This window comes from Puntigrus tetrazona, chromosome 12 (genome assembly GCF_018831695.1).
Source record: "Puntigrus tetrazona isolate hp1 chromosome 12, ASM1883169v1, whole genome shotgun sequence".
Classification (NCBI taxonomy): domain Eukaryota; kingdom Metazoa; phylum Chordata; class Actinopteri; order Cypriniformes; family Cyprinidae; genus Puntigrus; species Puntigrus tetrazona.
This window is the reverse complement of record NC_056710.1, coordinates 18,918,976-18,946,924: the sequence shown is the minus strand read 5'-3', so window position 1 is coordinate 18,946,924 and position 27,949 is coordinate 18,918,976. Positions and strand designations below refer to the sequence as shown.

General features: G+C 42.8%; 1 protein-coding gene across 15 annotated transcripts in view; it reads right to left on the bottom strand.

Moving 5' to 3' along the window:
- The window catches only part of ebf3a (EBF transcription factor 3a), a 92,722-nt gene extending 70,687 nt beyond the window's left edge, over nt 1–22,035 (bottom strand). For 3 of the 15 annotated variants that reach the window (XM_043254053.1, XM_043254059.1, XM_043254054.1), the window contains exons 1-6: nt 21,140–22,029; nt 20,734–20,890; nt 20,307–20,370; nt 19,975–20,030; nt 17,530–17,603; nt 15,973–16,041 (exon numbers count right to left, since the gene is read on the bottom strand). In XM_043254053.1, coding sequence (XP_043109988.1) covers nt 15,973–16,041; nt 17,530–17,603; nt 19,975–20,030; nt 20,307–20,370; nt 20,734–20,890; nt 21,140–21,273 — 554 coding nt within the window. In that variant the 5' untranslated portion in view covers nt 21,274–22,029. Of the gene's footprint in view, nt 1–15,972; nt 16,042–17,529; nt 17,604–19,974; nt 20,031–20,306; nt 20,371–20,733; nt 20,891–21,139 lie in introns of all 15 variants that reach the window. The other 12 variants (XM_043254051.1, XM_043254052.1, XM_043254057.1 and 9 more) reach the window with 9 other exon arrangements.
- Between the last annotated feature and the right edge of the window lie 5,914 nt (nt 22,036–27,949).

Here is a 27,949-nt window from a genome sequence, read left to right as displayed (position 1 = left end):
CCTGCCCTCCCCCTCTCTTCCCCTTTCACTTTCTCTCAGCGCTGGTGGAGGACTAAACCTCGACCCCTCTCTCCCGCCCCGTCACCCCCGCGAGCTGCCTGTCTGCTCTCTGCTTAGACATCAGCCCTCCGTCAGCCTGTGGCCATCTCGTTTTTCTCCAGTCAAACACTGGGGCTTCAACAGCAGCAGCACTGCGGGGCGGCCCTACACATCCTGAAACAACATCACATTTGTTTTGCCTTGCTTTCTTTCGGATTTTTTTGGGCCCACAACTTGTGGTTGAACAAAACGGGGTTTTCAGTAATCAATGCTGTTGTCGATAGAGCATGGCTTCTGATGCAATGGCAAAATTTATGAACGTGAAATGCACAAAAATGAACACTTATTTTATATATGATTTGTTTATGGTTTCAATTAATAGTGATGCGCGTAAGAAAGTAGCTGTTTTAGGAATATTTGCTATAATAAATTAAACAAATAGTGTGGAGATTTTAAATTTCGAAAATGTGAATCACTACGAATTGATAATCTCAAAATGGCCTAATTTAACTCTCAAACCAGTATTTATCGATACGTATTTTCCGATCTCACTAAACATTACTTGCGCATCTTTGAAAAGTGATTAAAAGCACCTTATTGTCCAATGCCAGTGAGTGAAAACAAACACAAGCAAAAACTACCAGCGACGAACAGTGACATTTAATCTTAAAAATGTCAAATATCGGCCGATTAATCAGTTTAGACGATAAATCGGTTGATCGCTTGTGTAAACTGACAAAAACAAGTATACTTAATTCCACACACTGTTCAAACCCATATGATTGCTGTTTGCTACGTAAGCACATACTCACAACGTGTACACTGCTTAATTCGAGGTAGCGCTCGTGTCCTCTAATAACAGAGCAGGAATTGGTTTGGCGGGGTTGATATCCGGGTGTCTATCTGGAGTGACGAATCCATGAAGCATTTCAGACCATCTCCCCTTTTCAATTTCACCCGGTGCCTGTGAACCAACATGGTTCTGATGCCTTTCACCCTTCAATGGACACACAGCCACCGCTAATCAGGATTACAACCTTCAGTCAACAGTGATTTCAATAAAAGAAAAGAGAGAGAGAGAGGCGAGAGAGAGAGACAGAAGGAAAGAAAAACAACAAAAAAATTATCATAAATATAGGAAGCTTGAGCTGGACTGGCGGCCCGGTTGTTGTCGAGATAGTAGAAGGTGATTAAAATCTCATTCGACGGGAATCCGACTGAGGCGCGCTGGTCAAATTGTGGAGGAACACACACACACGCATGCACGCGTACACGCGCGCAAACACACACTCCTGGTAAAGTGAAGATGATGGAACTCGCCCCCGAGTCGCATCTGATTGCACATGCACACACAAATTGGCACAAAGTAGATTCATGAACAACAAATCATTGCAGGGGGAGCCTGACCTCTTCAAAATGAGCCTTTGTTACAATCATTTCAGTCAGCGCAGCCGCCACGAGGTGCCTCATACTAATTTGCTGTCTCCGTGAGAGAAGATGTGAAAAACTCGCGTTGCCCCCCGACAGGTTAACACGCTAACACGCTCACCTTTAAATGGATGTGACGTGTGACCTTATTCAGGGTTTGGATATCGAGCTAATAACTTCCTTCGTGAAACAAATTACCCAGCCTTGGCCTAACATTATTATTTTCTGTATGTTTAAAGAGACGATATTTAACAACAGCGCCGGCTGTGAGCGAGAGAGAGAGTGTGTGTGTGTGCGCGCGCCGTCTGACTGTGTGTACGGTTTAATTACCACATCGACACATGTGTAACTGATGCAATACCGCTGCTCGCCGGTGAAACCCCTGTACAAACACGCGTCACTTGGAAAAGTCTTCCAAGATGTGTGCTCGAAAATCGGGGAATTGCTAACATGCAGGAAAGCTAATATATAGACTCGCTACCCGCATGAAGCTAATAAACTGTTTCAGACCGGCGGGTTAATGGCGAGACCACAAAATTTGGGACTGGGGGCCGCGGTTGTTTTAGCTAAGCGTCATTATCAATCCCTGGAGAGAGCGTAAGGTGTAAAAGTGCAAGTCAATGTGTTCATTGTCCTTTCGACAAACGAGCGGACGCCGGTTTGGTGATGGCAGGATCGGAAGAACTGTGAGAGCCGACTTGTTTTCTGAGCAATTAAAGCCTTCGGCTCAACAGGAGAGAAGGTGAAGTGGTCTGCCATTAAGCCTAGTTAGAGGGGTCGTAAAGCTAACCTGTTGAGGGACGTGAGTGTGTGTGTGTGTGTGTTGAGGAGCTGTCTGGATTGTGTCAGGTTGTCAGGGTTGGCCACTTTAACAGAAGGAAGTTAAGGCGGTGACCCACGAGGCCAGACACTTTGAGGAGATAATGTCCAAGTCTTTCTTTCGCTGCCTTTCCCTCTTTCCCTCTCTCTCTCTACCTCCCACAGGCCAATTAAAGCCTTGACTCACGGGAAAACTTGCCCAGGACTTCCTCTCCCTCCTCTTCCCCCTGTTTCTGCTTAGCAACGTCTTGTCAACACACACAGATCCATGGCATTCTCCTCACTGTCACTGCCGTAACGGTTTCAATCATTGCAAGCTAAACTATGCCGAGTTCTACTCAACAATCAACTGGAAAAGTACAAGTTTGATATCTGAATTAAGACTTCGGATTGGAAAACTCAACTGCATCAGCTAGTCAATTACATGATTAAATTGGTTAAACAATTACAAAAAACATTTATTTCCCACCTAAATTTGCGGTCAGTTTTCAAATAAATGCATTTATTCAGCAAGGATGCATCAAAGGTGACAGTATAGAAGTATCCCAAAAATGTGTTCTAGTTTCCACAAAAACGTTGCATAAAATTGTGCATTGCATCACGGGAATAAATGACATTTTAAAGATGTTTTATATTTATATATTTTAAACCGTAATAGTATTTCCCAATTTTAATAATTTTTTTTAAATACAGCTGTGGCGAGCATAAGAGTCATGTTTGAAAATCGTAGAGAAATTGTGTCGACCCTAAACTTTTGAAGAGTAGTTTATATATTATGCAGGTATATAAAATGGAACGCAGAATTAGCACCTCCTTCCTGACTTAAGCTTGTGTGGATAAAACTGGCTAAATGTGTTTACATTGTTGTTTCTGCTGGCGAGGCGCTCGTTTCAAAAGCGTACTCTGCCCATCGTGTTGGCCAGATGGAGAAACGAAGACAGAGGCATCCATCGCAGCTGGCTCTGATTACCGAGTGTCTATCCGTCCTCCAGCATCTTAAGTCGTGCTTTGAGATATCACTCGAAACCAGGAAGATCCAATGAAGCCCAAACAGATATAAAGTTCCAGACTGACTCGATCAATACATGTCATTTCGGCAGCCAAAACTTTGAGCGGCGCAGCGCTGATTCTTTTTGATAACGTAAACGATATACAAGGTAACAAACGTGAATGAGTTAATTCTTGCTTCTCAGCACAAGCATTCTGGTCTTTACTCAATGATCTCCATCTAAACCCCTCACAAAAGAGCTAAAGGCTCTGTGACACTCTCACATTACACACATGTGAATATCTGAAGTGCTTTCACCACCCACCCTCGCCCGAGAACGATTTGCTTTCCATTTTCTCCCTCTGGTCTCACTCTTTGGACAAGCAAGTTTACGCCTGGAGGATTCGAACACAAACCGAGTGTCATTTGTCCTTCAGTTCTACCCACCCAAGTGGTGATTAGTTTGGTTTAGCTGCTGGCTAAGAAAGCAAACCAATACAGTAGACCAAACAAGAGACCCGACGCTGGAGGGCAGAGCGACGCTCTGATTGGCTGCTCTTCATTATGTCCAGCTGGAAGGTAAATAATCAACAAACACTCAATGAGGGACAGCCTGTTTCAGCCCACCACCTTAATCAACACTTAAGGAATCAAATTGGATTTGCCCTATCAGAGACAAATAGACTCCAGATTGTGTGTGTGCGCCTCTCGCTTTTTTGTAAGAGTGTCAGATATTTATTGGTGCTAACTCAAAGCAGAAAACTACAGAGATGCGTTATTTTTTTATCCTGTTACACACAGTTTTTATCTATGTAAAAAAAAAAATAATAATATATAGTAACATATTACAAACTAGTAAAAAATTTAGTGAATTATTACATATAATTTGCAGAGAAGTGCCACACACACATATATATATATATATATATATATATATATATATATATATATGTGTGTGTGTGTATGTGTAGCACTTCTGCAAATTATATGCAATAGTTCACTCAATTGTTTACTAATTTACTAATATAGCCAAATAGATAGATATTCAACTTAATAAACAATTGTAGTATCACTCTGTTTTGGCATAGTTTGTGATAAAAATAAACATTATACATAAATAGAATAATATGAAATGAAAAACAATAATAACCCAAGACTTGTCTCTCTCAAAACATGGTTTATGTTAAATTCAAAATGTTTTGGGGTCGAAGATCGTTGCAAAATGCTAATAACGGCCTTGGCTAGCAAAAATCATCACACAACACCACATTATTTACAGCCAGTATTCAGTGCGCTTTGTGCCAAGAATGATTTTTTTTTTTTTTTCTGAAAGAAAAAAAAAACAATTGATCATTATGATTCCCATAACAAAGTAGAACTGCTGCGTTTGAGCAAGTATAAACTAAAATCTGACTAATATACAGTATGCAATGTTCTTGTATCAGTATGCAAGGTGGAACCTATGTGTGTGTGTGTGTGTGTGTGTGTGTGTGTGCGTATGTGTGTGTGTGTGTGTGTGTGTTGGAGCCGTTCCACTGAGTAATCCTGTAGGTCTGGCAGAATAATGCCATTTTTAAAGACATCCCTTAAAATCTGCACCCTACCGAGGCCAGTGGTTTCCTCTGTCATTACAGAAGTGTAAACTCCTGGATGTGGGAGATTGAGGGTAATTTCTTACAGATGCAGAGCCTCCTCTGGCTCTCGACTTGGAGGTTTAGGGAAAGAGGAGATCCAGCCAGGACTCGGACTAGCTGGTCCCAATTCAAGATAGACGAGCTCTGACGATTGAGTCACTGCAGACACGTGCAAGCATGAATCTGTGACTGAACGCAGGTGTATATTACTCATCACGGGCTTATCTGGAAATTATATTATTATTATTATACACAAATGTCCATGACATTCTATACCTATGTAGTCATTGGGTTTGGTGCTGGGATTTGCGCACACACCCAGACAAGAGGCCCAAAAGTGACGTCTGTGGTCGTCTTTTATATTTTTTAGGGCCTTTACTGCTTTTTAATGGCAGAGAGAGATGGGATATAATTGAAAAGCAATTAATAACCCCTGACATTTCGCTTTCAAAACATGTTTTAAGCCAACCCTGCAATACTCAAGGTCCATTTTGGGGTAAATATCAAATATCAGAGCAAAAATAACAGCCTTAGCTAGTAAATATCTTTGTACCACATCACATCAATTATTCTTGTTTGTATTTCCCTATCCTTTGTGCCAAGAGCTCTACATAAAATAAAATAAAAATGTATTTTAAATGAAAAAAAAATGTATAGGTCCTTGTCCTATAGGCCAAGCTCTGCCGTTGTTTTACATGTGCTACTGTTCCTTTCTCGTTCATTGAAGGGCAGAGGTACAATACTTTTTCATTCAGCATATTGAGCAGGTCTCTGGACAAGCCAGCCAGCGGTTTTATAGTTAATCAATACCAATCCATTCCCAGCCTTGATGTTAAATAGGGATCAATACAGGCAAGCTGTGACTGGATCTGATTTCAATTGGTTGGCCAAGCAGTGGGTTTTAATCTGAAGCTAAATCAGACAGGAGAACATAAGTCAGGTGAATTACAACACTCCTTTCCCAGCACCAGGAAACGCCTGTCATATTTTATTATCACAGTCTGGGCAGGTTTATTCACCACCTACGTTTTATTTATTTATTTATTTATTTATTTATTTCGTTTCATTTCCACGAGAGAAAGAGATACAAGCTGTCGCTAAAGACTAGCATACAAAAAAGACGAGAAAATCCTATCTCTCAGCTCTGATGGAGTGGGAACCTGCGAGAACGCCTCCTTTTTTTTGTCTTTTCGTAAATGATTGATTCAGAGAGACCGGACAGATCGATAAAGTTCTTAAGTTCAGTACGCTTCCCGACCAGAAGATCATAAGGATCACATAATTTCTGAATTAGTCCATCTGATTCGCACAGATCTGACATCTCTCGCTACAAAGAGGCCAGTTATTACAGACAGAGAAGAACTTACCCAGCACTTCTTTTCCACTACTCTTTGAGGTGTATAACCCATAATACTCTCTTCTCGTACTAAATGTCGCCCCTTGTCTTCAAAAAGCCACCTTATCTATCTGCGGACGATGAAATAGCGAGCTCTCCGACGAAAGGCCTGCCATGTATTCCTGAAGATAAGTGTTGTCAGCCACCACACTTTTGCTAAGCCCCCTGAAATCCCACTTTCAGGAGCGAAATCCATAAAACTCATCCGACTCTAGCGGATCTAATGAAACATGCTAGCCCCTATAGCACTGATTGATCAGCCAGCGGTCAAAGCCCTGGCCCGGCCGCCCCGGTGTCCCGCTCCTCTTGTGGTCCATCTATGATGATAAATTAGCATTAGATGGAGCCTAATGAGTTTACTAAACATTTGGGATTTGCACTAATAAACTGGCAAGCTAGCAGGCTAGCAGTGAGAATGAGCAATCCCCGAGCAGCCCCTTATCTGAGGGACATGACAGTTAAACCACGCGTCCAATCTGCCATCGATTCATCATCCTGGCGCCATTGTGCATTCTTCACAAGAGGATAATTACGCAGCGACGGAAACGCGAGTGTTTTACACAGAGACCGAGACCTGGATGTTGCATGCATACCGTGGTATTTACGTCTTTTGCTAGCTGCTAAAGAAACGGAGCAAGAGTGAGTCTTCATAATGACTTTCTAATGCACATGCAAATTAAAAATGCTTGCGGCATCTGTCAGCAATAAGACGAAAACTAAGATGTATCTCAAAGTTTGATTTAGTCCTCATTACAGCGTACGATCGCACGGCTAAATGGCCTTGCTTTGTGCGTGCAAACAATTTAAGAGTTAAACAAATATTTAGCATGGCTAATGATATTCTATCAAGTCGACCTACAGCAACAACAATCAATCAGCATCGCACCCCATATTTAAAACAATGTAAATTAGCGGCAGCTTTGAGCCGAGTAAACGGCTGATGATGTGTGCTGGATGGCAGACGGGGTTCTGGACGCTGTAATTGCTGGGAATGATTATAATGAGGTTTTGGGAAACTTAAGCAGAGACTCACTTATAATGATAAATAGCCTTGAGCCAGTGCGTGAAAAGGGCTGCCTAACCTTTCAACTACGCAGCTCGCTGCTGACTTCTGGGCTTGAATGTTTCTGATTCCTTTTCGCCTGAAATGCAATTCAGACTTCACACAGGGCAAGTGCACGCACAGATATACGTCCTCCAGCGCGAGTGAGCACAATCTACCGTCAAATGTTCATGTGAGATTCGAATACACGCTTGCGTTATCAGCAGAACCGACCGGTGGCCGATAATCTTTTGACAGAGGGGCCTATATTTAGAGATAACTTGTCAGCTTTAATAAATGATAGTTATTTGCTGCAGTTTTTTTTGAAGGTTTCAGAGCCGATGGCCCCTCCCGGGAGCCCATGGGACAGGCGATGGCCAAGGCCCAGTGCCTCTCGCGGAGAGATGCTGATGGCGTGTGCCCAATGTCCAGATCGCTGTCCTGCGACCTCAAATTGGCGCGACCAGCACCATGTCCAATACAATCCTCACACTGTTTCCTAACCTAATCTCAGCGGTGTCACACGACAGATTGCCACATTCGGAAAAATGGGAATGGAGGTTGGGTGGGTGGCTGGGAGGGGGTGGTTTAAAAAAGAGAAAAGACATGGGAGCTTTGTGTTTTTTTGTTTTTTTTTTCAAAAGAGAGAGATCGGAGGGACAAGGAACGGATATTTCTTCCAAGAGAGACAGCGCACACTCAACACCCTGATCTGCTTTACAAACTGCTCCTAATGGCAAACAAATGTTGTGGGTGTGTATTTGCGAATAAGAAAAAGAGAACCGTACGAATCTACCATGGAGCCAACATCTACCGCAAACCAAAAGCCAGTTATCATGCTTTTACAGGCTAAAACACACACTGACATAGTGTTGACAGAATCAAACGGGACGCTCCATAAACACGCACATGTAAAATAGACAATGCGGCCGAAAGGAAACCAAACACGTCAATTTAATTTAGCACGAAAACATTCTGCTGCGCCGCAGCGCCCGGGAACTAGAAACGACTGCAGAAGTAGTCAAAATAAAAATAAACATTTGATTTAAAGCATTGTTAGCTATGCGTGCGCAAAGCAGATCTGTTTTGAATCCATCCGTGGTGTGAAGTTGGAGCAAAACAGGTTGTGCCGTGGAAACGGGACACGTTGGCCACATTTACAGAGGGAAGCGTCATGAACTTCGGACATGCATTCCAGTCAGTCCTTCCTAAACCACAACTGATTCAATTTTCCCGGTTGTTATTCAAAAGGAACGTGCACCCGCGCCGGGCTATTGTGTGACAGCACAACCCTCTCCAACTGCCCGGGGTGAGTTTTTGTGCACCTCTGCATGTATGCGTGGATGTATGTGTGCGTGGAATCACATTTTTACGTGTCTGACGATAATCATGCTTTATGCACGTGAGTATTTGTTGCATGTGAATCCATGCGTGCATATGCATGTGTGTGTGTGTGCGTGTTGACACACTCAGCGGGGGGTTTCATATAGCCCAACAAAAGGGGAGTGTCGTTGCTTTGTGCGCTCAATCAAATAAAAGGGGCTTTTTAAAGCACATATGTCCCCTCCACGGAGTCCTGATTAGACTCTCAATATCTCCACCAGACACACGCACACACACAATCACGCTGGCTGTTGTAGCAAAACTATAGTTTTCACATTTCTCTTCTGCTCTCGCATCCGCAGCTTTCTCATCGCTAAGAGTGTGTGTGGATTTCGTCTGTCACTATAGACTCCTCGGAGCCGCCGTCTTCCGGTTACAGGGCCCAAGCAACATGTCTTACAACAACACAGCGCAGGGTTCCCTCCTGTCCACACATGCTAGAGCCATTTCCCCCTTCCCTCTTCAGTCCTCACACACAGACCCACATGGCACGGAAAAAAAAGAAACACACACATTGCCTCCGCCAGTATTATTAGCATGTAGCAGCTAAATCAAGACCACTGATATTTCTACACAAATAGAAAACGCCAACTTTATATTATGAAAAAACCCTAAATCTTGATGGTTTAAAAATAAACGTCTCCTTTCAGAAATCAGAGCTGGGTGTTAAAAAAATTACATAACAATAAATTTGAAGCCTTTTGCAATATTTTTATGCCAACAAACTTGAATGCAAAAGTTTAAAATTCTGTCATATTGTTTGCGGCAGCAATATCTGTGAAATAAAAAAAAAGTTTATAACTCACTGCACAACCTTTTCTCATAAACATCCTAATGTAAATGCGAAAAAAAAAAGTAACGATTTTTTTCCTATTGAAATCAGGCTGCAAAACAAGCCAGGAGCCTTATTTTTAAAAGTGTACAAGAAGCAATGATTATTTCTTTTTTCAGATAGGAGAGTGTTTACCTCTGTCCGTAGAGGACATTGTTGTGGAGAAGCCTGTTCTTGAGTTGTGTGCTGTCGGACATCTGCTAGGCCTTGACCCACTTCTACGTGTGAGCAATGTGTGGCAGCGCTAAGGTTTGGCTTTTTGACCGCAGAGGCTGTTTCTCATTTTCTGTGTGAGTGCGAGCTGAGTGCTAGCTGCCAAGGGCAGGTTAAGCTCTCTGCTTCTCCCCTCCTGTAGATCTGGCATCCCTTCAGTTCCTCGCATAAAAGGTGGCAATCTTCATTAAAACCTCTTACAGACAACTGTCAGTTATTCACAGTTAGAAAGAGCCAGCTGTTCTCACTCGCTCGCTCCCTCTCTTGATCCCTCTAGTGAGACAGAAGTCACTAGTTCATAACAGAGGAGTTTAGAAGCGTAGTCGGTTCTGAAGAGTTTCAAGGTGACAGTGTCATCCACGCTGCACGCAAAGGCATTTTCGTATATCATTATGTCGAGGAGACAAAAGAGCAATTAACAAATAATTACAAAAGATTTTTGGTCTACATTTCAAACAAGCCGGCATAAGGAGAACCTTAAGTATGCTAATGATAAATCATTTGCATACTAGAAAACACTCTCCTTTTTTCTTTCCATTTTTTTTTTTTTTTACAAAATCCTCAATTTATTAACGCAAGAAGAATTAACATTTAACTCTTTATGCATTGAAAGAAATTTAATTCATTGTACAGAATCGATTTTCAATCAGTTTGTCCAAGTTTGGCCGGGTGTGAGAACAATGGGTCAACTAATAGCGTGGCTGTTTTTTCATCTAGCGCCAATAGGGGGTGTCTTTAAAACGTGTTTGAATACAGTCATTATTTTTGCGATTCCCTTCGCTGCCTCTAGTGGCACAAAAATGACACTGCACCTAAAACTAACGCCCTAACCACTGTATGGACTTAACCTAACCAGCTATTACGCGCTTAATACCTGCGCCGGGCAACCTACACCAAAGCAACACGCTTGCAAGCATCCCAGTATAGCGCTGTGTGACAGCATGAACACTATTCTGGTGTTATTTTTCATCCCGTAGTAGAGATCTACACTAGATCTTTCACTTTGGCCACTGGTGGACTTGCTCATTGAAGGAAAAAGCAGTCTCTCTCTTTCTCTCTCTCTCTCTGATGTTAGCAGAGGGTTTGCTGACTGTCTCATAAATAAGGAGTTGCTGCGCACACCTGTGTACCTGCAGCAGCGAGGCTGTTACCTGGCCAGAGATATATCTGCTGTCTGCAACCTCATTAATCAGGTCTAATGGAGCTCCGGTGCTCTCCTCCTCTCGCACGTGTGTCTCTGTGAACATAAACACACATATACGTGCGTACGCATCCTCTAAGACTGCTGTGGCTCTACCGGAGGTACAAGGACTTTTCGAATAAAACATTCATACACATACACGGTCTGTTGAATGTCATCTGGACAAGGTAAGATATAAATAAATAAAAATATTACTCTCGTGGCTGGAGGCAAAAGCAGCAGTTCAAGTGCCCTCTACCGTACCGCTCTGTTTCACACATGGCTGTATTTCCTATTAAACAGGAAGTTCGGGCGGGACATACCGGGGGGATTGTACTTAATTTACGTCACAGCATGATTTGCTACTTGCTATGCTAGTCAAAGATTAAACATTCAAGCATTCTCATTTTATAGAGCGTTTGATTAGACAACAAGTAGTATTCTATCAGGGAATTCTGCATAAATTGTAGCATTAAGGCACCTTTTCAAAGACAACTTCGTACCTTATTTAGGGTAGTACTGCAAAACCATAAGGTAGTATTATGAAAATTTAGGTGTGATAAGTCATACTCGGACTCCCTAAAGGTACAACTGTGGTCAGTTTGGTCCATTGAATCTGCTAAATGTGAATTCTCTCTGTGTTTAGAAGTGCATAGAAGGTCTCAAAGCTAATGAACAAGGACTAAAGCCACAGAACTCCCCACAAGGTGGGCAAAACAGGCCTTTCTTTGGGAGGAAAAAGACAGGCCGGGGAATTAACACTTAACACGGGCTTAATTACGGCACGCACGCGCCTGTGAAAACCTGCCATTCAAGAGCATTGGTAAATAAACCTCTCTTTACAGGTGATCCAAATGTGTCTCGCTCCAGACAGCCCTCTGTTCCAGCGCTGATATGTAATTAAAATCATCTCCAAAATTCTCCTCGACAGGACGGGCCCGAGCCAAAAATGTAAATGACATTAAGGGAGACAATGAATTGAATTTTGTTTAATGTCCCTTTTGCTGGTGCTAATTTACATAGCGCTTTTCCAACAAAAGCTCTGACCTTCTAAATGCTGGCATTTGCTCAGCTCCGAGAGCGGGCCTGTGCACGGATGAGAGGGAGGAGGTCTTTTTAAGTAGCCTGGTCGGAGAAGATACAAACAAAAGGGCAAAAAAAAAAACGAGGAACGATCTGTGTCGGTTTTTAAAGATTAAAAAAACCCTGCAACAGGCTGACTACGAACACAAATTTTTCCCTGGCATATGGCTCCAGGAAGACCTAGCTAATAACCAAGCGTAATCCCTTCTGGAAAGGTCCTCCGGTACGAAAAATTAATGAATGTTTAGCTAAATCAGCATCGGGACCCAAATACCACGCGGTCCGAACAGGTGCAAAGCCTCGGCGAAATGAGCTACATAAACCGTCCTGCTACACAACTGTGTACTCTGACAAAAAAAAAAAGTCAATGTCATGAATTATTCAGTTGAGGGAGGGAGGGAGTTGGCTGTCAGAGGTCAGCGTGTCTTGACCTTTCTGACAGGAAGTGAAAGGGACATCGGTTGGCTAGGAAAACCCTGATCGCTCTTGAGTCGGAGGGGTATTATTAGTTCTCGGAGCGATACGGGGGCGGTAAATGATCCAACGGCTCACGCTTGACATGTGCGTTCAAGACATCACCTACAAGAGTTCGAGTCTAGCCGTAGCGCTACTCATTTCTAAGGCTCAATCTATCTTTCAAAAAATACCAATGAATAATCTATGGCAAAGCCGGGTCGGGTTGTGAAATATTTAAAGATCCGTCGAGGTTGAAATTTTGTAACAGCTGTGAAATACAACCAAGTTTTTCTCGTTTTTTTTTTTCTTCTTCTCCTCGTGAAGAACCTAAAGCTGCACCAAAGTCCAAGAGAAATAGTATAAACAGATGTCTGGCTTGACTACAGGAAAATAGGACACATTTGGAATGATAAGTCTCCTAAACTCCATTGAAAATGCCAGAAGCGAGCGGGTGCCAGTTATTGTCCAAGCCTGTGCCAACGAGCAGTATGCCTGGCCCATGTGCCATCTGGGAGAATGTGGCTGAAAACGTTATTGATAATGGATCACCAGATCTTCTGGTCACCATAGCCCTGTTTAGCAGAACATTCTCTTCCTCTATCTGTCTGTCTATTTATCCATCCCCAATGCAACCCAGTAAAATGTTTTGATTGTAATGCAGTCGACCCCCATTCGATCTACTTCCTGTGCACGCCGAACGCTTGTTTATAAATGGTGACTGAGCATGCATGTATCTTAGCTATGCATAAAACTCCCTGGTGTACTGTAATGTTCCACTTTTTCCTCAGAGACCAGGAAAAAAGACGGACCTAACAAGACATAACCCCACAGGATTGGTTTTGTGATTACAAATTAGCTTTATATCATACACCCCACCTGCACGAACGCTTCAGTCATTTGAGGTTCATGTTTCCGTGCGTTCCGGGCTCTCTCGGCCGCCTTGTTCTCTGAGCGTTGGATAAAATCATCTGTTCACAGTTGTGATATGCAGACAATGCAGTCGGCTAATGAAGCACATCTGCTTTTGTGATCCGACAGAACGGATCGCCCCTCTATGAAAACGATCCTCTCGAGTCTTTCAGACGCCTCACAATCAAAATGTGAGCTTTTTTATCCGCCGTTTCAACCTACCACAATATCCCTCCTTTTTGCCGAGTATCAGACCTTCTTTGCACTGTTCTCCTTTTCCTCTTTTACTAGTGTTACACATATTGTTCACCAGATTGAAGCACAAAGCGCCAAGACATCTGATCCATCCACCTCTATTTAGCCACAACACAAAGCCCAGCAATTTATGGGAAGAGTCAATGCAGTAAATATCAGCGAAACCCTGTTATATAGTGTTTATTTTTTCTTTTAAAGGTAAATACATTGTATAAGCCACGGCCGGTGGGGAGAATTGACTCTGACTGCCTGAGACTCTTTTCAGGATCTGCTAAGAGGAAGTGATATGTGTTTTATCTTCTGTTCAGAAAACCAAAACAAATCCTCCTCCTCCTCCTCGCCGGGACTCCTCGTTTCTTTTTTTTTTTTCCCTCTCGCACCACTAGCTTTTCTTTCTCCTGCGGTTGAGTTACAGTGAGTGCATGAATGTCGGTCCTGTAACTAATTACTGTTCGCACACTGTCAAAGCTCTTCAGCACGTCTGTTTAAACAAGCTAATCATTTAATGCAAAGATAACCAAGGCTACTAGGATTGATTCACGCTCTTTGAGAATGTTTACAGAAGAAGATATAAAGAATTCATATTCCACTAAAAAAAAAAAGGTTAAATAGGGGCTTCGTTTCAAAAGCTAGTCAGCTGCCTACATAGGTAACATTTTACGGCATCATCATGCCGATGTAAATAAAAACTTAGCATTGATGCTACCTCATAAGACACCATATTTTAGCAAAACTGTAAGGCAGCACTGCTTGTTCACGGAGCCCAGAGTGTAATAAAAAATGTAAAGTGTGTGAAAAATCAAAAAAGCATAAATGAAAGTGAACTATTTTACGCTTATTAAAGCACTGCGGAATTAGCTTAGCAACATGTTAGTGTTAAACTCTACTCAAATGTGATTTATATGTCACATGTGAGGCTTTTAGTAAATGCTGGCTACGTAGAAAGCAGAAAACAAGACAACTTGCTAGGCTTCACTGCAGAGCGATGGATTATGATTTAAATCAAATATTGATTATGAATAAGCTATGTGGAAGGAAAAAAAAAACCGAATCAAACAGCGTCTCCTCACGTGAACCAGTTCACTCACATTATTGTGCAGTGCGGCAGGGTTTCCACATTACGACCACATGACGTGAGAGCGGGAAACGCTCAGACCTCCAAACACGCAAGTACGGCCATAATTTCGACGCGCGGGGGCATGGGTTCTTTTTTCCGCCGCTTCACACACTTCACAGTGAGTGACGGCAACAACTGGTCACTGCTATTTGATTACTAATAAGAGAGATGTTCCCTCTGTCAGATACCAAACATTCCCCGCTAAGCAAACAGCTATTTCAGCAAGTCAAACATTAGCATTGCTATCCACTGGTGGCGCATATTTCGTTCCCGGCTTTACCCATCATCTCGCCCTCCAATCTAATTTCCCACTCAGTGGACAGGCAAGTTCGTGATCAGGAGATAACTTTGCAACAGCTACGGCGAGAAAACAAGAGAGAGAGAGAGACTCTCGCTGCTGGCACCGCTTGCTGGTTATTCATGGCTCTTTACAGCAGATGGAAACAGAGAGACTCCTGGCTTTATGGAGCAAGGTAGGCTTGTTCTAGCTCACTAATCTCCAAGAGGCCCGGACTCCAGCAGCCAGCGCTCCCTGTCACATTTACCGTTTCAGCCGCGAGTCCAAGACTTGCCCTGCCGTAATCCACATACGTGCTGCCACCACAGGGATAATTGGACAAAAAGGAAGAAGTGTAAGTCTCGCAGAGTAAGTGTAACCTTGAGCCAGACTCACAAAGAGAAACATAAGCTGCAGAAAAAAAAAAAAAAAGAACGTCAATTACCCACTCGGCGGGAGCCGGTGTGTTTGAACACGCTTTCCCTAATGTGATCAACATGCAACCGCCAACAGCCAGCCCAGAAACATTACTCATTTCCCACCGGCAAGCACTACAGAGCGCAACGTAAAGACGTCTTTTTGCCTCGAACATGCACGTTCAGAGAAGCAACGTTACTGCTCTGCTGCGGCACGCAGTCGTGCCACAAAGCCAGCGAGAGGCAGCGCACTGTTTACAGAGAAGATAAGCAGAGCAGTTGTTAACAAATTACGATGAAAGAGTTGAGAATTTAAAGCCAAACGCTCTCTGCTTGCGAGTCTCGAGGAGCTTCCCTGACAACTCACCAGCAATTACGCGGTCCCTAAAGACACCCTGCGTCAACCCACCTGCGCGGCGCGCCGCACAACAACACGGGGCAAACCCGGGCCAGGATGCTGGGCCGCAGCGCCCTACGCTCGCAGGAAGCAGAAAGATAGGCTTACCTGTCGATGATCACGGGGTCTGAGGGCGTTTCGTTCCTGTTTCCGCAGCTTTTTTTGTCACAACACCGACTTGGGAAGAAGAACACAGGGAGAGAGAAAAGGAGACATGAGATGAGATATGAGAGAATCGGCAAACAGCTTGCACGTGTCTTTCGTCTCCGAGCACCGTGTGTTTCGATTTATTCGTCTGACACGCTCTCTCGTCCTCTTTTCTAGCTATAACCGCCGAGGTGTTTGGCGACGGTTCTGGCTGAGCCGGATGGTGTTGGTGGCTGCGGTTCTCGCAGATGCGGGCGGCGGGTAAACACAGAGCCCGGCGCTGTGGCTGAAGGAGGGAAAACAGCATGTTTTTGGTGTTTGTCTTAGTGCTGAGAGGAGGAGAGGGGGTGCCAGGAGGCTGGGAGGGGGGGAAGCTCTCTCTCAGCCCCAGCTTTTGTTTACCTCTAATTGTCAAGCTGTTGTGTCTGGAGAGGATGCAAGATGCCACCTTCAACCAGGATTTCTGTGGGGCACTTATTAATTACCAGCTCAAAAAGCCTCCATCAGTCTCCTACAATGTGCCAATGCCTCCATTTTGAGGCCCTGAAGATGCTTCCATTATGCTTTCTTTAATTAATGTTGAAATTACAGAGGAAAAAAAATGTTATGCCTCTTGAATTTAAAGAAGCCCACTTGTGTAATGGTTACATGTCTAAGTGAGCCAAATTAACACCATATGGTATGGAAAACACGTAAAGCTCCTTAAAGCTGACAGCTAAAGCGATTAAGGTATGCCTGTGGACCTCTGCTCGGGACTCGGAAACGCATCTGTGCGGTTTTGACGCAAGCAACAGAGTGCGATGCGAGGAACTTTCTCGAACGTTAAACGAGGATCCGGACGCTCCTTAAAAGTTTGAAGCGTTATCAGCTCGCGCGCAGGAGGACGTGGCGTGACCCCTGCGCGCTGTTCCGATTCCTTTCCGATTTTTTTGGTGGAAAACAGAGCGTTTGCTTCCACAAGCTCAGTGCGCTTATTTTATTTCTCGCAACTAAAAATTAGAACAGAGTGGCGCGCGATTAAAATGCTGAGGACGGAAAGCCACTTTACAAAAAAAAAAGGCCCGAGTGCGCACAGACGCGTCTGCATTTGCGCCGAATGCTGTGTGTGTGTGTGAGAGAGGGCGAATTTCAATCCATCCTCCATGTTGTTAAAAGTCCAGTGAAATCATTCACAAGTCCGATGTCACCAAATGATCCGGTCAAATTCGCGCGTTTGATGTAGAACTTCTGAAACTCGCAGAGCGGGGCGCAAAGCGAACCGTAAATCATTACGCGTAAGCCGCCTGACAATTCTGAACATTTGGATTCTTTTCAGCGTATCCAGGCAGATCTATTCAGGGATTCATTGATTTTCTGTAAGGCTGATGCTCGGAGGCCTGGATGGGCCTACATCACGCGCGTTACGCATTTATGAAAACATGACAAGACATTATGGCTGATAAAATTCAATTACGCAGTCAAATGTAACAGTTTATAATTATCTGAAGAAGAAAAAAATAGATGTTTCTTATTTCTTACCTGCACATAATTTCGTGTGTGAGAAGGACTCGGCACATTTCTGGGTTTTTATCTTGTCCTTCATAAATAATAGCCTTGAAATAAAAGTCACAGTGAAGACGTTTTAAACAAGTGGATAGCACGTAAAATGTAACATTTAAACATATGCAGTTATCTAGGAGGAAAACAATCGAACTGAACGTAAAATAATAAAATGTGTTTTTATGCCACAAAGTTCAAGTTCATCATCTAAACATTACGAGGTGCGTAAATAAAATCCATTTAGCTCACATGCATTGTTAAACAATGTTTTATCTGTAAACCAACACGCATGCCCGCATCCTAGATAAGAGATAACCTTTGTGTTATTAATTTGCATAAATAAATATGATGTTTGAAATGAATATCAACACTTAGCCGGTCGTTGCGATGACAAATTATACCACATGCATATCACTTTAGAAATGAAGAGTCGCATATGCTTCTGTTTAGATCTTTGAGCTATATTTATTTGGGGAATGATAATAGAAATCGCATAGATGTCGCTTCTCCGACGCAGATGGCCGCGGTAAATAATACCCATAACCGTACACATCAACGCGGTTATAATCTGCAGATATTTAGGGGTAGAGTGCTAATGGGCAATCTGTTGTTTATTTTGAGCCGCTAACAATGATTTTTCTTTAGATAAAAAGCGGTGTCGGGGGGTACGCTTGAGTAATTTTTGAGCATTGGCTTTAACAGATGGCGTTTGGAGCTGTAGGTGCGCACGGGCCTTGGTGCTTTTTTGCGCGTTCTGTCTCACTCTCTCTTTCTCTCTCTCTCTCTCTCTCTCTCTCTCTCTCTCTCTCTCTCTCCCTCCCTGTTTGCCCTGCTCCCGTTATGATGTACTGTGCAAGAGCGCACTCCAACGCGTCCTTCCATGGGATCCGTGGGGCGCGTTGGAGTGCGCTCTTGCACAGTACACTATTGCAAAAAAAAAAAAAAAAAAAAATTCACTTTTATATAAATACACAGCAGGCCTATTACTGGTTACTTACGAATATGCGAAAACCCAAGCACTGCTGCGTACACATAAAAGCATGCGTACGCGTAATGCGCGTAATTAAACACACCGTGCAAAAATAAATCAGAAAGAAACGTATTGTAAAGTAACAGTAGCATTTGGCTCACTTTTGAATTCTCGTTTGCCAGCTGCACGCTGAACGCAGGCGTAGGTTTATATTTCTGATTGCGTGAATTTTATTAATCATTAATCCTATTAAGAAATGTCTAACCAATGTTGAATTAAAAACCGTTGGCTCGAAATTTCAAATAAGCACTGGATTGAATTTGTCAGACGTTGCTTATTTATTTTTCCGCCTCTCGCTGAAAATGCACGGAAAACCATAAAGTGGCTGTTCAGCGCCATTGACTCTTTGATCATGTTCAGCTCCATTCAGAGGCGCCTCGGATAAAACCTTCATATTTTCTCTCCTGTGAAGCCAAACGATGGATAAACTGCAGATAACGAGAGCCTCAAAATCAAGCTAAAGATCCGCCCTGTTCTTTACCATGAGAGGCTGAAACGGACAATGGAAACGAGCTGAGGGTGATTTCAGAGAACATCAGAGTACAATATGAACTCAAGTGTCTGTCTCACGCCTGGAGCTTTATTTTTGTGCCTTTAACCAGATCTGATTACAGCGAAACAAAAGTGAGTTTTCACGTGCGGCGGCGCGATATAATGGCACACTAAAATGTAGCAACTGAATGCCAATTAAGAAATATTGCACTGCCATTTTTTTTATGCTTTTTTTTTTATTTTATATCACACACAAAGAAGCTACGGTATAAAATGATGAATAAATCATTTTCATGCATTATAAAAAAATGTTTCACAAGCGCAAGCTTATGAGTTATGTGTTTAAAACGCGATTAAATAATAATAATAATAATAATAAACAGCCTAATGAGCGCGATGCAGAAATACAGTGTTTGACAAATATGCTCCATATGCGAGAGAAAGACAATAATGTGGCTAAATATAAATACAAAGAAATTTAATAACACTTTGGGTTATTTCCCTCTTTACCCTAGGTATTTTATTATTATCATTTTATTTTAAACGCGCAATTTTGATTATATTCGCGCCCTCTACCATTTCATTAATTCGCAATAAATTACCAAGCAGCTACACGAGAAGAAAAACGCGGTAATGCGATTCATATTAAATTAAATCCGTCAAATAACCTCCCCCATTAATCAGAGCAACCCGAAATACAGCCACGGCTTTACATCGCGACTATAACGAGCTACAGCATCTATAACACCTAAAACGATCCGCGTCTCCAAATAAGTATATATATATTAGATATAACGAAGAAGATGATTTTGCTTGTTTCGTGCTTGCTCGCGCAAACATGCACGCCGCGCAAAGCACGTGCGACAAAGACACAGATTACAAAGAGAGAAAAAAGTTCTTACCTGTTTTGTCATGGAATCGATTAACCGAACATAAAGATCCTGTTCTGTCCTGACGCCTGTGGGAAATTATTTTGGGGGTTTTCAATGTGGAAAAAAGTGCGGTGAAAAAAAACTACACAAAGTTTCCTCGGGAAAAAAAAAAAAACTAAACTAAAAAAAAAACCTGAAAGTATTCTTGAAATTCACTAACAGAAAAAAAAGGTTTGCCATCTACTAGAATTACATTTGTGGAATAAACTGAACTACATTTTTAGGAAACTGATACGGCTCCATTGAGCGAATAAAAACACTTGTAAATCTATCCTTGCTGAATAGGAGAAATTTACACTTACCGTTGCTGTACAATAGTTGTAGTTTGTAATGTATCCCATTGTTAGTTTTTTCACTGTTAGGTTCCTGAAAATAAGCATTTGTTTGGGGTCAGATTGGCATTATTGTGTCGTTGATTTTTTTTATTTTAGTGTGTTTATGAAACGCATGCATTTCTTTTTTTTTTTTTGTCTGTATGCACGTTCCCTTAGCATCTCTGCGCTTTTTTTTTTTTTTTTTTTTTTTTTTTAAATCCAGCAACTCTATTTAAGGTTGCGCTCAGTAGATTGATTCCTGGAAATAATGTGTATAATGCATTTCTAATTTTTTGGTTTTGTTTTTCTGTCAAATCCGTCAAAGCGGTTAAATGGCGCGCGCGTTTCCAAAAGATCTAGAAGTGTGGAAGTTTTAAGGTGAAAATTCAAAGCTGTACTCCAGAGCGGCGCTTACTTTCTCCTTTTCCACAAAGTCCACAAAAGCTGTCCTTTCGATCTCCACTGGCTGTCCCTGTCTGTCGTAAAGCGCCAGGACGAAGTGGAAAAAATTGGATTTTCTGAGGTTGGATGGCGGTTGTTTCTCATAGTGCGCCCGTGCCAGACCGACTCCACTGCGGGGGAAAACAAGACACCAGTGTGGGTTAAAACAACAGGCGTACACTTGAGATATAGATAGATGTAGATAGAATGAAAACATGGGAGAATTCTTGATTTGTCACTTAAACTGTAATATGATGTAATGAACAGGGGAAAGCGGCGAAGAGGTGCATGGGGAGAGTGTAATTGATACATGGCATATTGGGGATTTAGGGGTCGATCTGAGAAATGCATTAAAAAATCGGATGATTTGGCAAACGTACCTCTGGGCGGCCGTGTTCGCATCCACCACCCCAGCCGTGTGCATCCACGATCGGACCGGATTCATGCCACTGCCCAGCGGTTCCTCTTTCATAGTGGTCCCCCCTCTTGGTATATTTTCCTGAATCCCAAACATTAAAACAGTTCGCGTGCAACCCACTTCCAGCCAAAGAGATGAAATGAGAGTGTGAGCGAGGGCGCGTCGTTTCTCCAAGAGCCCCTTCGGATAGCCGTGAGAGTTTGTTTGGGATTTGTCGAAAAGAGAAGAAGAAGGAAAAGAAGAAGAAGAAGAAGAAAAGGAAAAGCAGTCCCGGCTCCTTCTTCAGTCCGTCCTGCGTTGGCACCACATGAACGATTCAGTGCGTAAAGATTCTCAAGCCTCTCCGAGCAGCTTGTTTGGATAGATGGAGATCCTCCCGTGGAAGAAGCGAAACGGCTCGCGCAAATAGCGGGGATATTAGACTCGTTTTAATTCAGTTAAACATTTCTTGCAACTTTCTGTTGTTGTTGTTGATGATGATGATGATGATGATGGTGATGATGCTCTTAGCTCGGTGGCATCCTATAACAACAGCATCAAAAAAGGCTTCGGGACACTGCTGAATCCACCACTTCTGGCTCCAAAAGACAAATAAACGCGTAAATGATCACCGTGGAGGTGTTCCCGGACACGGGAGAGGATGATGAGGGGCCTTTAGCGCGTCTTTGCAGAATGGATGGAAGCATACAAAACTCAACCCTCTATCCCCCAGGACTGGAACCTTTCCCGGGAGCCAAAAACTCCAGACCCACGGGATCCACGCTGTCAGAGGATGACGCGCGCGTGGGCGTGGCTTTGCCCATACATGGAAAGGATCGACGCTTCCTGTCGCTGGGCTTTAAGCTTGGACCGTGAGTACGTACGCGACTAGAGTCGCTGCTGCCGCTGCCGCCGCCGCCGCTGCTGCCTTTCCAGCGCGCATCGCGTCAAGTAATCATCAGAGAGGAACAAAAATGAACGATAACGAACGCCCGCGAATGAAGCGCGGCGAGCGGGAACTAGATTTCCTGAAAAACTGCCGCGCAAGTTTATAGAGTGCAAAAGAGCGCCGACTGGCCACCCGTCCGCGGCTATTGGTTTCCAGAATAAAAATAAACGCATTTAAGAAAAAAAAAAAAGTCTTAGTGAGCCCTCACCGCTACGACGGCGGTGGCAAACGTCCCGGACGCGAGCCTCCGAATCGATTCACTTCGATTGCTCTCAAATCAGAAAGGTGCGCTGGCATTTTAAGACTACATACTCCTTATAATAAACACCCTGGGCATCTGCATAATGGCGTAATGCGCGTCTTAAATTATGGCAACGTTTACCGCTTGAATCCAAGACCCGGTTTGCGCGCGCGGAGCCGGCAGAGGCGATGTCAAACTCCTAGTCCTAGCGCGTACACGCTTAATTTTGTAAATTATTGCAGAATTACATCTGAAAGTGTGAAAGGACTCGGGGGAAACATTGCGTCCACCCTCTCCTTCTATGCGCAAGAAGTAGGATGTCTTTTGTAATAAAAATATAATAATTTATCAGGACAATAAGGGTCATTTTTTTCCCTTTCTTTGCGCAAGGTGCTCTCGTCTCCCATATTGGCAGACTCTGCATGTATGTTAATATTTGAATTAATGGGCAAAAATGGAAGTCCGATGTTGGTTATCTGGGGACCCTGTGCGCTGGAGGGAGGGATGGATGGATGGACGGAGAGAGGAGAAGAGAGATGTGTTTTACACTGCAATCTATTCTGCTAGTGTTGGGGGTTAATGACTATTGCCAAAGATAAGTGAATTATCAAAGCTGTTGCTCTTGCCTCGACTCAAAATCCATCACATTGCATCGTCGTCTAATTAAATACGTAAGTAATAAAATTATATTTTACGACAATTTAAGATTGATATGCTTTTTGTCTTTAATTCGCGGTGACTTTGATCCATGCGTACAGCGAATGCCTCTGTGAACTTTAATGTTAAACGGCACTCTAGGCAGCAAACGATGATTATTATTTGTCTTAATCACGAACCGGTTGTTTTATGTTTCACGCGAAATGTGCTTATAATTACTGTTATCAAAAATTCGAATAAAATTACGCGCGCGCTAATAAACAACCCTAAAGTTTCCGGAGACCTTATTTGGCGTGTGGCTTCTTTGTTTTTAAAGTGGTACTCTTTATTATTATTATTATTATTATTATTATCATCATTTCACCCAAACCTATTCTAATTTACTATGATAAATATTTCGGTTTTGCTAACCCAGGGCCTAATCTACAGTATCTCTAATACAGATTACACACCAAAGCGATTTCAATCTGATTACCAAATTAGGGTTTTAGTCTAAATCCCTTTAAATCTGATACTGTTGACTAGAGAAGTTCAACAATCCCATCGCGTAGGTAACGATCCCGTCCTAAAAAGGAGTTTTAAACCTTATTTGACAACAAATGCAGCTGCCCCTCTATTTTGGAAGATATTAGGCGAAAATGAATGCAAATCTGTGTTCAGAAGCCATCTGGCCGGAGACTGGAGAATCAGCTGCTCGCCTGAATCCATCTCGGCTCATTTCTGAGGCTCATCTGGAGCCCGGAGCCAAAGCGTGCAAAATGCGCCCTTTAATTCACCAACTTTCACTTTCGCTCCTCGGCGTTTGAAAATAAAAGTGCGGGACAAATTCACGACAAAAAAATAAAAAATAAAAAAAAATAAATCAGGCGTGTTTGTCGTGATAAACGCTTTAATTGCGTTACCATGTGTCATTTTTTGTTATGCAAAAGCTAAAATATCTCCCTTCTGTAGGGAAAAAAAGGCTTATATGGTTTATATTGCATAGTACTAATACTAATAATAATAACAGCAGCTGTGATCAGACATATCGCATTTTTATTTGCTGACGATAATAAAAACGTGCTAAATTATAAGTTGTTCAGATCAGTGTTTGCGTCCTTTTTTTTTAAAAAAAAAAAAAAAAAAAAACCTCTTTATAACTACGACACGCTTTTTGCTTCTAACCGGAGCGTTTATTATTATATATATTTATATATTTATTTTTATTTATTTATTTTTTTTGTTAAGTGAACGCTTCGGATCGAGCTCTATTCTGTCTGCCCGTGTTAGATCTTATTTGGGGAGATGTACTAACCGAGAGCGCGGGACAAAGGAAAAGTTAGTCATGCAGAAGGTGTGTGTGGGTTTGAATAAGATTTGTTCGGCGTTGCCAAGACCTCCCGAAGAAACGACCCTCCTCCTTATTGTGTGTGAAGTGTTCCTTTTGTGTGAATTTACGGGGTGAGGCTCCAATGATCCCCAACAAATTTGCATTTAAATAGCGACATCAACCGATTCGCGTGCCACACACCAGTGGCTTTCCCAGATGTCAAGGCAAAGTCAGTCAGATGGCCAGTGCCCAGATGTCCCCTCCGCGCATCATACCGGCGCACCACCGCGACTTTCCTATTTGCATCTTTGCGCGCGGCCCAGATCGCCCGAAGCCCGGTTTTAATCTTAAAGGTCCGGGGCGGAAATGACACCTGCGAGGCTCGAGAGAAGCCGCGGAGGTGAAGGAACGGCCGTGGTGAAATTGCTCGGAGAGGGCGAGGGCCTGTCTGTCTCAGACGCCGCGGAAACGCGTTGACATGTGCGTCTCGCGTCGAGACGCGAAATTAAATTAGCGGTGCTGAGATTCTGGGTGCGTAAAATCGGACCAAACTGACCACTCAGAGAGCACGTCATGTAGCGAAAGGCGTGAACCAGCCCATCGTAACTCATGTAAGAGACGCTGAAAGATGATTTACCTTCGGAATATCAATCCGACTGCTCAAGTTTCTAGGTTTTAAGCGGACGCGCCGGCACCAAACGTCCCGGCTCTTTCCAAAGCGGTGCATCTATTTGGAAACGAGCGTGCTGTTAAAATGCAAAATTATTATTATTTTTTTTTTATACTTGTAGTGGGTTTATCTAAAAGGCAGTGTGGGAGAGAAAGGGAGAGGGAGATGGGAATCAAAGACGCGTAAACGTCAGTGCATGACAAACAGGGCGAATCAATCACTCGTCTTTGCATTTTTAAACTGTTGCATATGTTCTCTTCGCCTTAATCATGACAACTAATTACGTCGTTAATGATCAGAAAAGGGAAAAACGAGGGCGAATAAAATCTTGATGAATTACGCGCGCCGCCGTTAGAGCCAAGTCATCGTTTTTATTGTTGTTTCCGGCGTTGTTATATAAAGTTGCGCGCAGATACTCAACAAAATCGGCCGTTTTGTGTTTTTACAAGGAAGCTGTTAAAGTCCATGCGTTTATTTGATCATTATTTATTTGATTTTATCGTTTCAGTTGCGGACGTGCGCGGGTCGCAATAAAGCCCGAACGCTAAATAGCGTTAAATAATCAAAATACATAAATAATAAAATACGCGAATAAATAATACATGGACAGTAGAAAAACAGACAAACAATGCTCTTAATTATTTACCTCGCCTAAAATATCATCAACAATTTGACAAATCTCAATCTCATTCTCTCATTCTGAATGATATTATAAAACGTTAAAATATATTTATTTATTTATTTATTTATTTAACGGAGGAAACTGCAGCTTTTCTCTTTTTTTTTGGCGGAGCGGCTTTTAATCTTCGAGAGAAATTTGATGAAGAGCGCCTCCTTTCGACGCGTCTGCGGAACGGCGTTTGAGATCACAGCACGATTAAAGAAGGAAAGAGCGCTAATCGATGGACCGATATCGATCCGACGCGATCCAATCGGTTTCTGATTCTCTTTTAAACAGGGCCAGAATTTATCGCTTCACGCGTGTCGCGAATTAAACGCGCTCGCGATCGTAAAACAGTCTGAATAAAAAAAAAAGACTTAAAAAAAAAAAAAAAAAAAAGCAGAAGGCGAAGTCTGATACGGTTATCAAATGTTAAGCGAAAAAATATAAACCTAATTTCGCAGATGAAATAATTTCGCTCAAATTAAATAAGTGCATTTTGCGAATAAATATAAGACGGTCGTCGCTGCGGAAAACAATTAAAACTCCAATAAAAGTGTTGCGTCGTGTGACACGCCGTCGTGTCCAATATCTGCTGATGCTTTTATTTGCAGACAAAGAAGAAAAAAAAATCATCTCCATATCCAGCAGCATCTGTATCGCGCAGAAGCGCAAAGTGCATGTGCTGCAAAATGCATGTGTTATTTCTGTGTGAAACAGATCGTGCTGAGGGCACCTTCACTGCGAAAACAGGTTTCGATTAGGTAATTTTAGATATTGTAATTGGCTTTAATTAAACATGTATCGCGCTAATTAACTCAGATTTTTGCTCAGCCGCTGGGACTCTCGTGTCGGCTTTGATACAGTCGAGCAGATGTCCCAATACAACTCCAGTGACAATTACAAACTTCAGCTCTATAGTTGGCTGGAAATAACTTCAATCCTAATACGCTGCCTGGCGACGTTAAACAGGTCACCGTTCCCGTGCGTTCCGTATACGTTTATTTCGTTTAAACAGACGCGATGTTTATTTAAAACCGGTCGCGTGCGGATTTCACGCATGCCGTTTTTATTCGTTCTGCTAAAATTGCGTGGTGTAAACGCGACACGCGCTGCACGAGACCAACTTTTCTATAATTTCCCGTATATTTGCAATTGCAAGTAACGCGCTGATATCCGTTTCGTTGTTGCGATGAAGTTAAAACGACGAAAAAGCAGCAATAAACGACATTGACGGTGCATGTTAAAAGTTGAAATTGTTATAAAGTAGCTTCATGCAACTACAAACCAATGTTCACACACAAAACGAGAACTGATGATGATGATAATAATTGCAACACAGGCTAAGTTGTCGTTATTAACCTCGAGTTCTTTCTTTGTGTGTCAGTGTAACAAAGATCGCGATTCGCAGCTGATTTTAAATGAAAACAGCAGAACATGTGAAATGGGCTGGTTATGTCGAGGTTGCCATATAATAATTAGCATTTTCATTCTGCTGCTGAAATGAAGAGGGAGAGAGAGAAAGAGCCCGAGGCGCAGCTCCAGGCAGCACCTATAGAAAGAAAGGAGCGGAGAGCCATTCTACACAATTAACATGTAAAATATCCAGTGGAAATGGGCTCTGAAAAGAGACGGAGAGGGTCAGCGACACCTCGTTCGAGGAGATCCCGTAAACTCTCGTGATTACAAAGTTTACCGGAGTAATTAACGGCGCCGGGGCCGTTCTCCGCACCTGCGCTCGGGGGCCCCGCGCGCGCACCTCCAGCGACAGAAGACGGAGACTTCGCGTCTCGGGTTTAAACAGCTCGTCACCGGCGGCGCGTCCTTCACGAGACGCGATTGACCTACTTTCTCCCAGTTATTTTCGCAAATCAGACGCTCGTTGGGAGCTCGAACATCTGGTAACCGAGAGGAAGAGCCGCGGTTCGGGCCTTTCTACAGGCGTTCAGTCGCTCCTGCCTCCCCGTAGGTGAGACGATCTCGGGCTTTTCTGGCACGGAAAGGTCCGTTACGCGGTGCCATTGCCCCACCTACAGGCCTGAGGCGTAAAAAAAAAAAAATTGGAAATGATAAAAAAGACCCTTCGGTCGGAGCCTGCAGGTCAGAGCCTGTATAGAATAGAATAGAATAGAATGTTGAAATTATAGTATAGTACATAATAAATGCATTCTTGCTGCGAGTCTAAAGTAAGTCATCTACAGTAAAAATGGCGTAGGAACCATTCCCACTTAGAAACTAGTAGCGAAGCACACTTATGATCAGCAAATAATACTTTTAGAAAATTCTGAAATAGACTGAATTTCTTG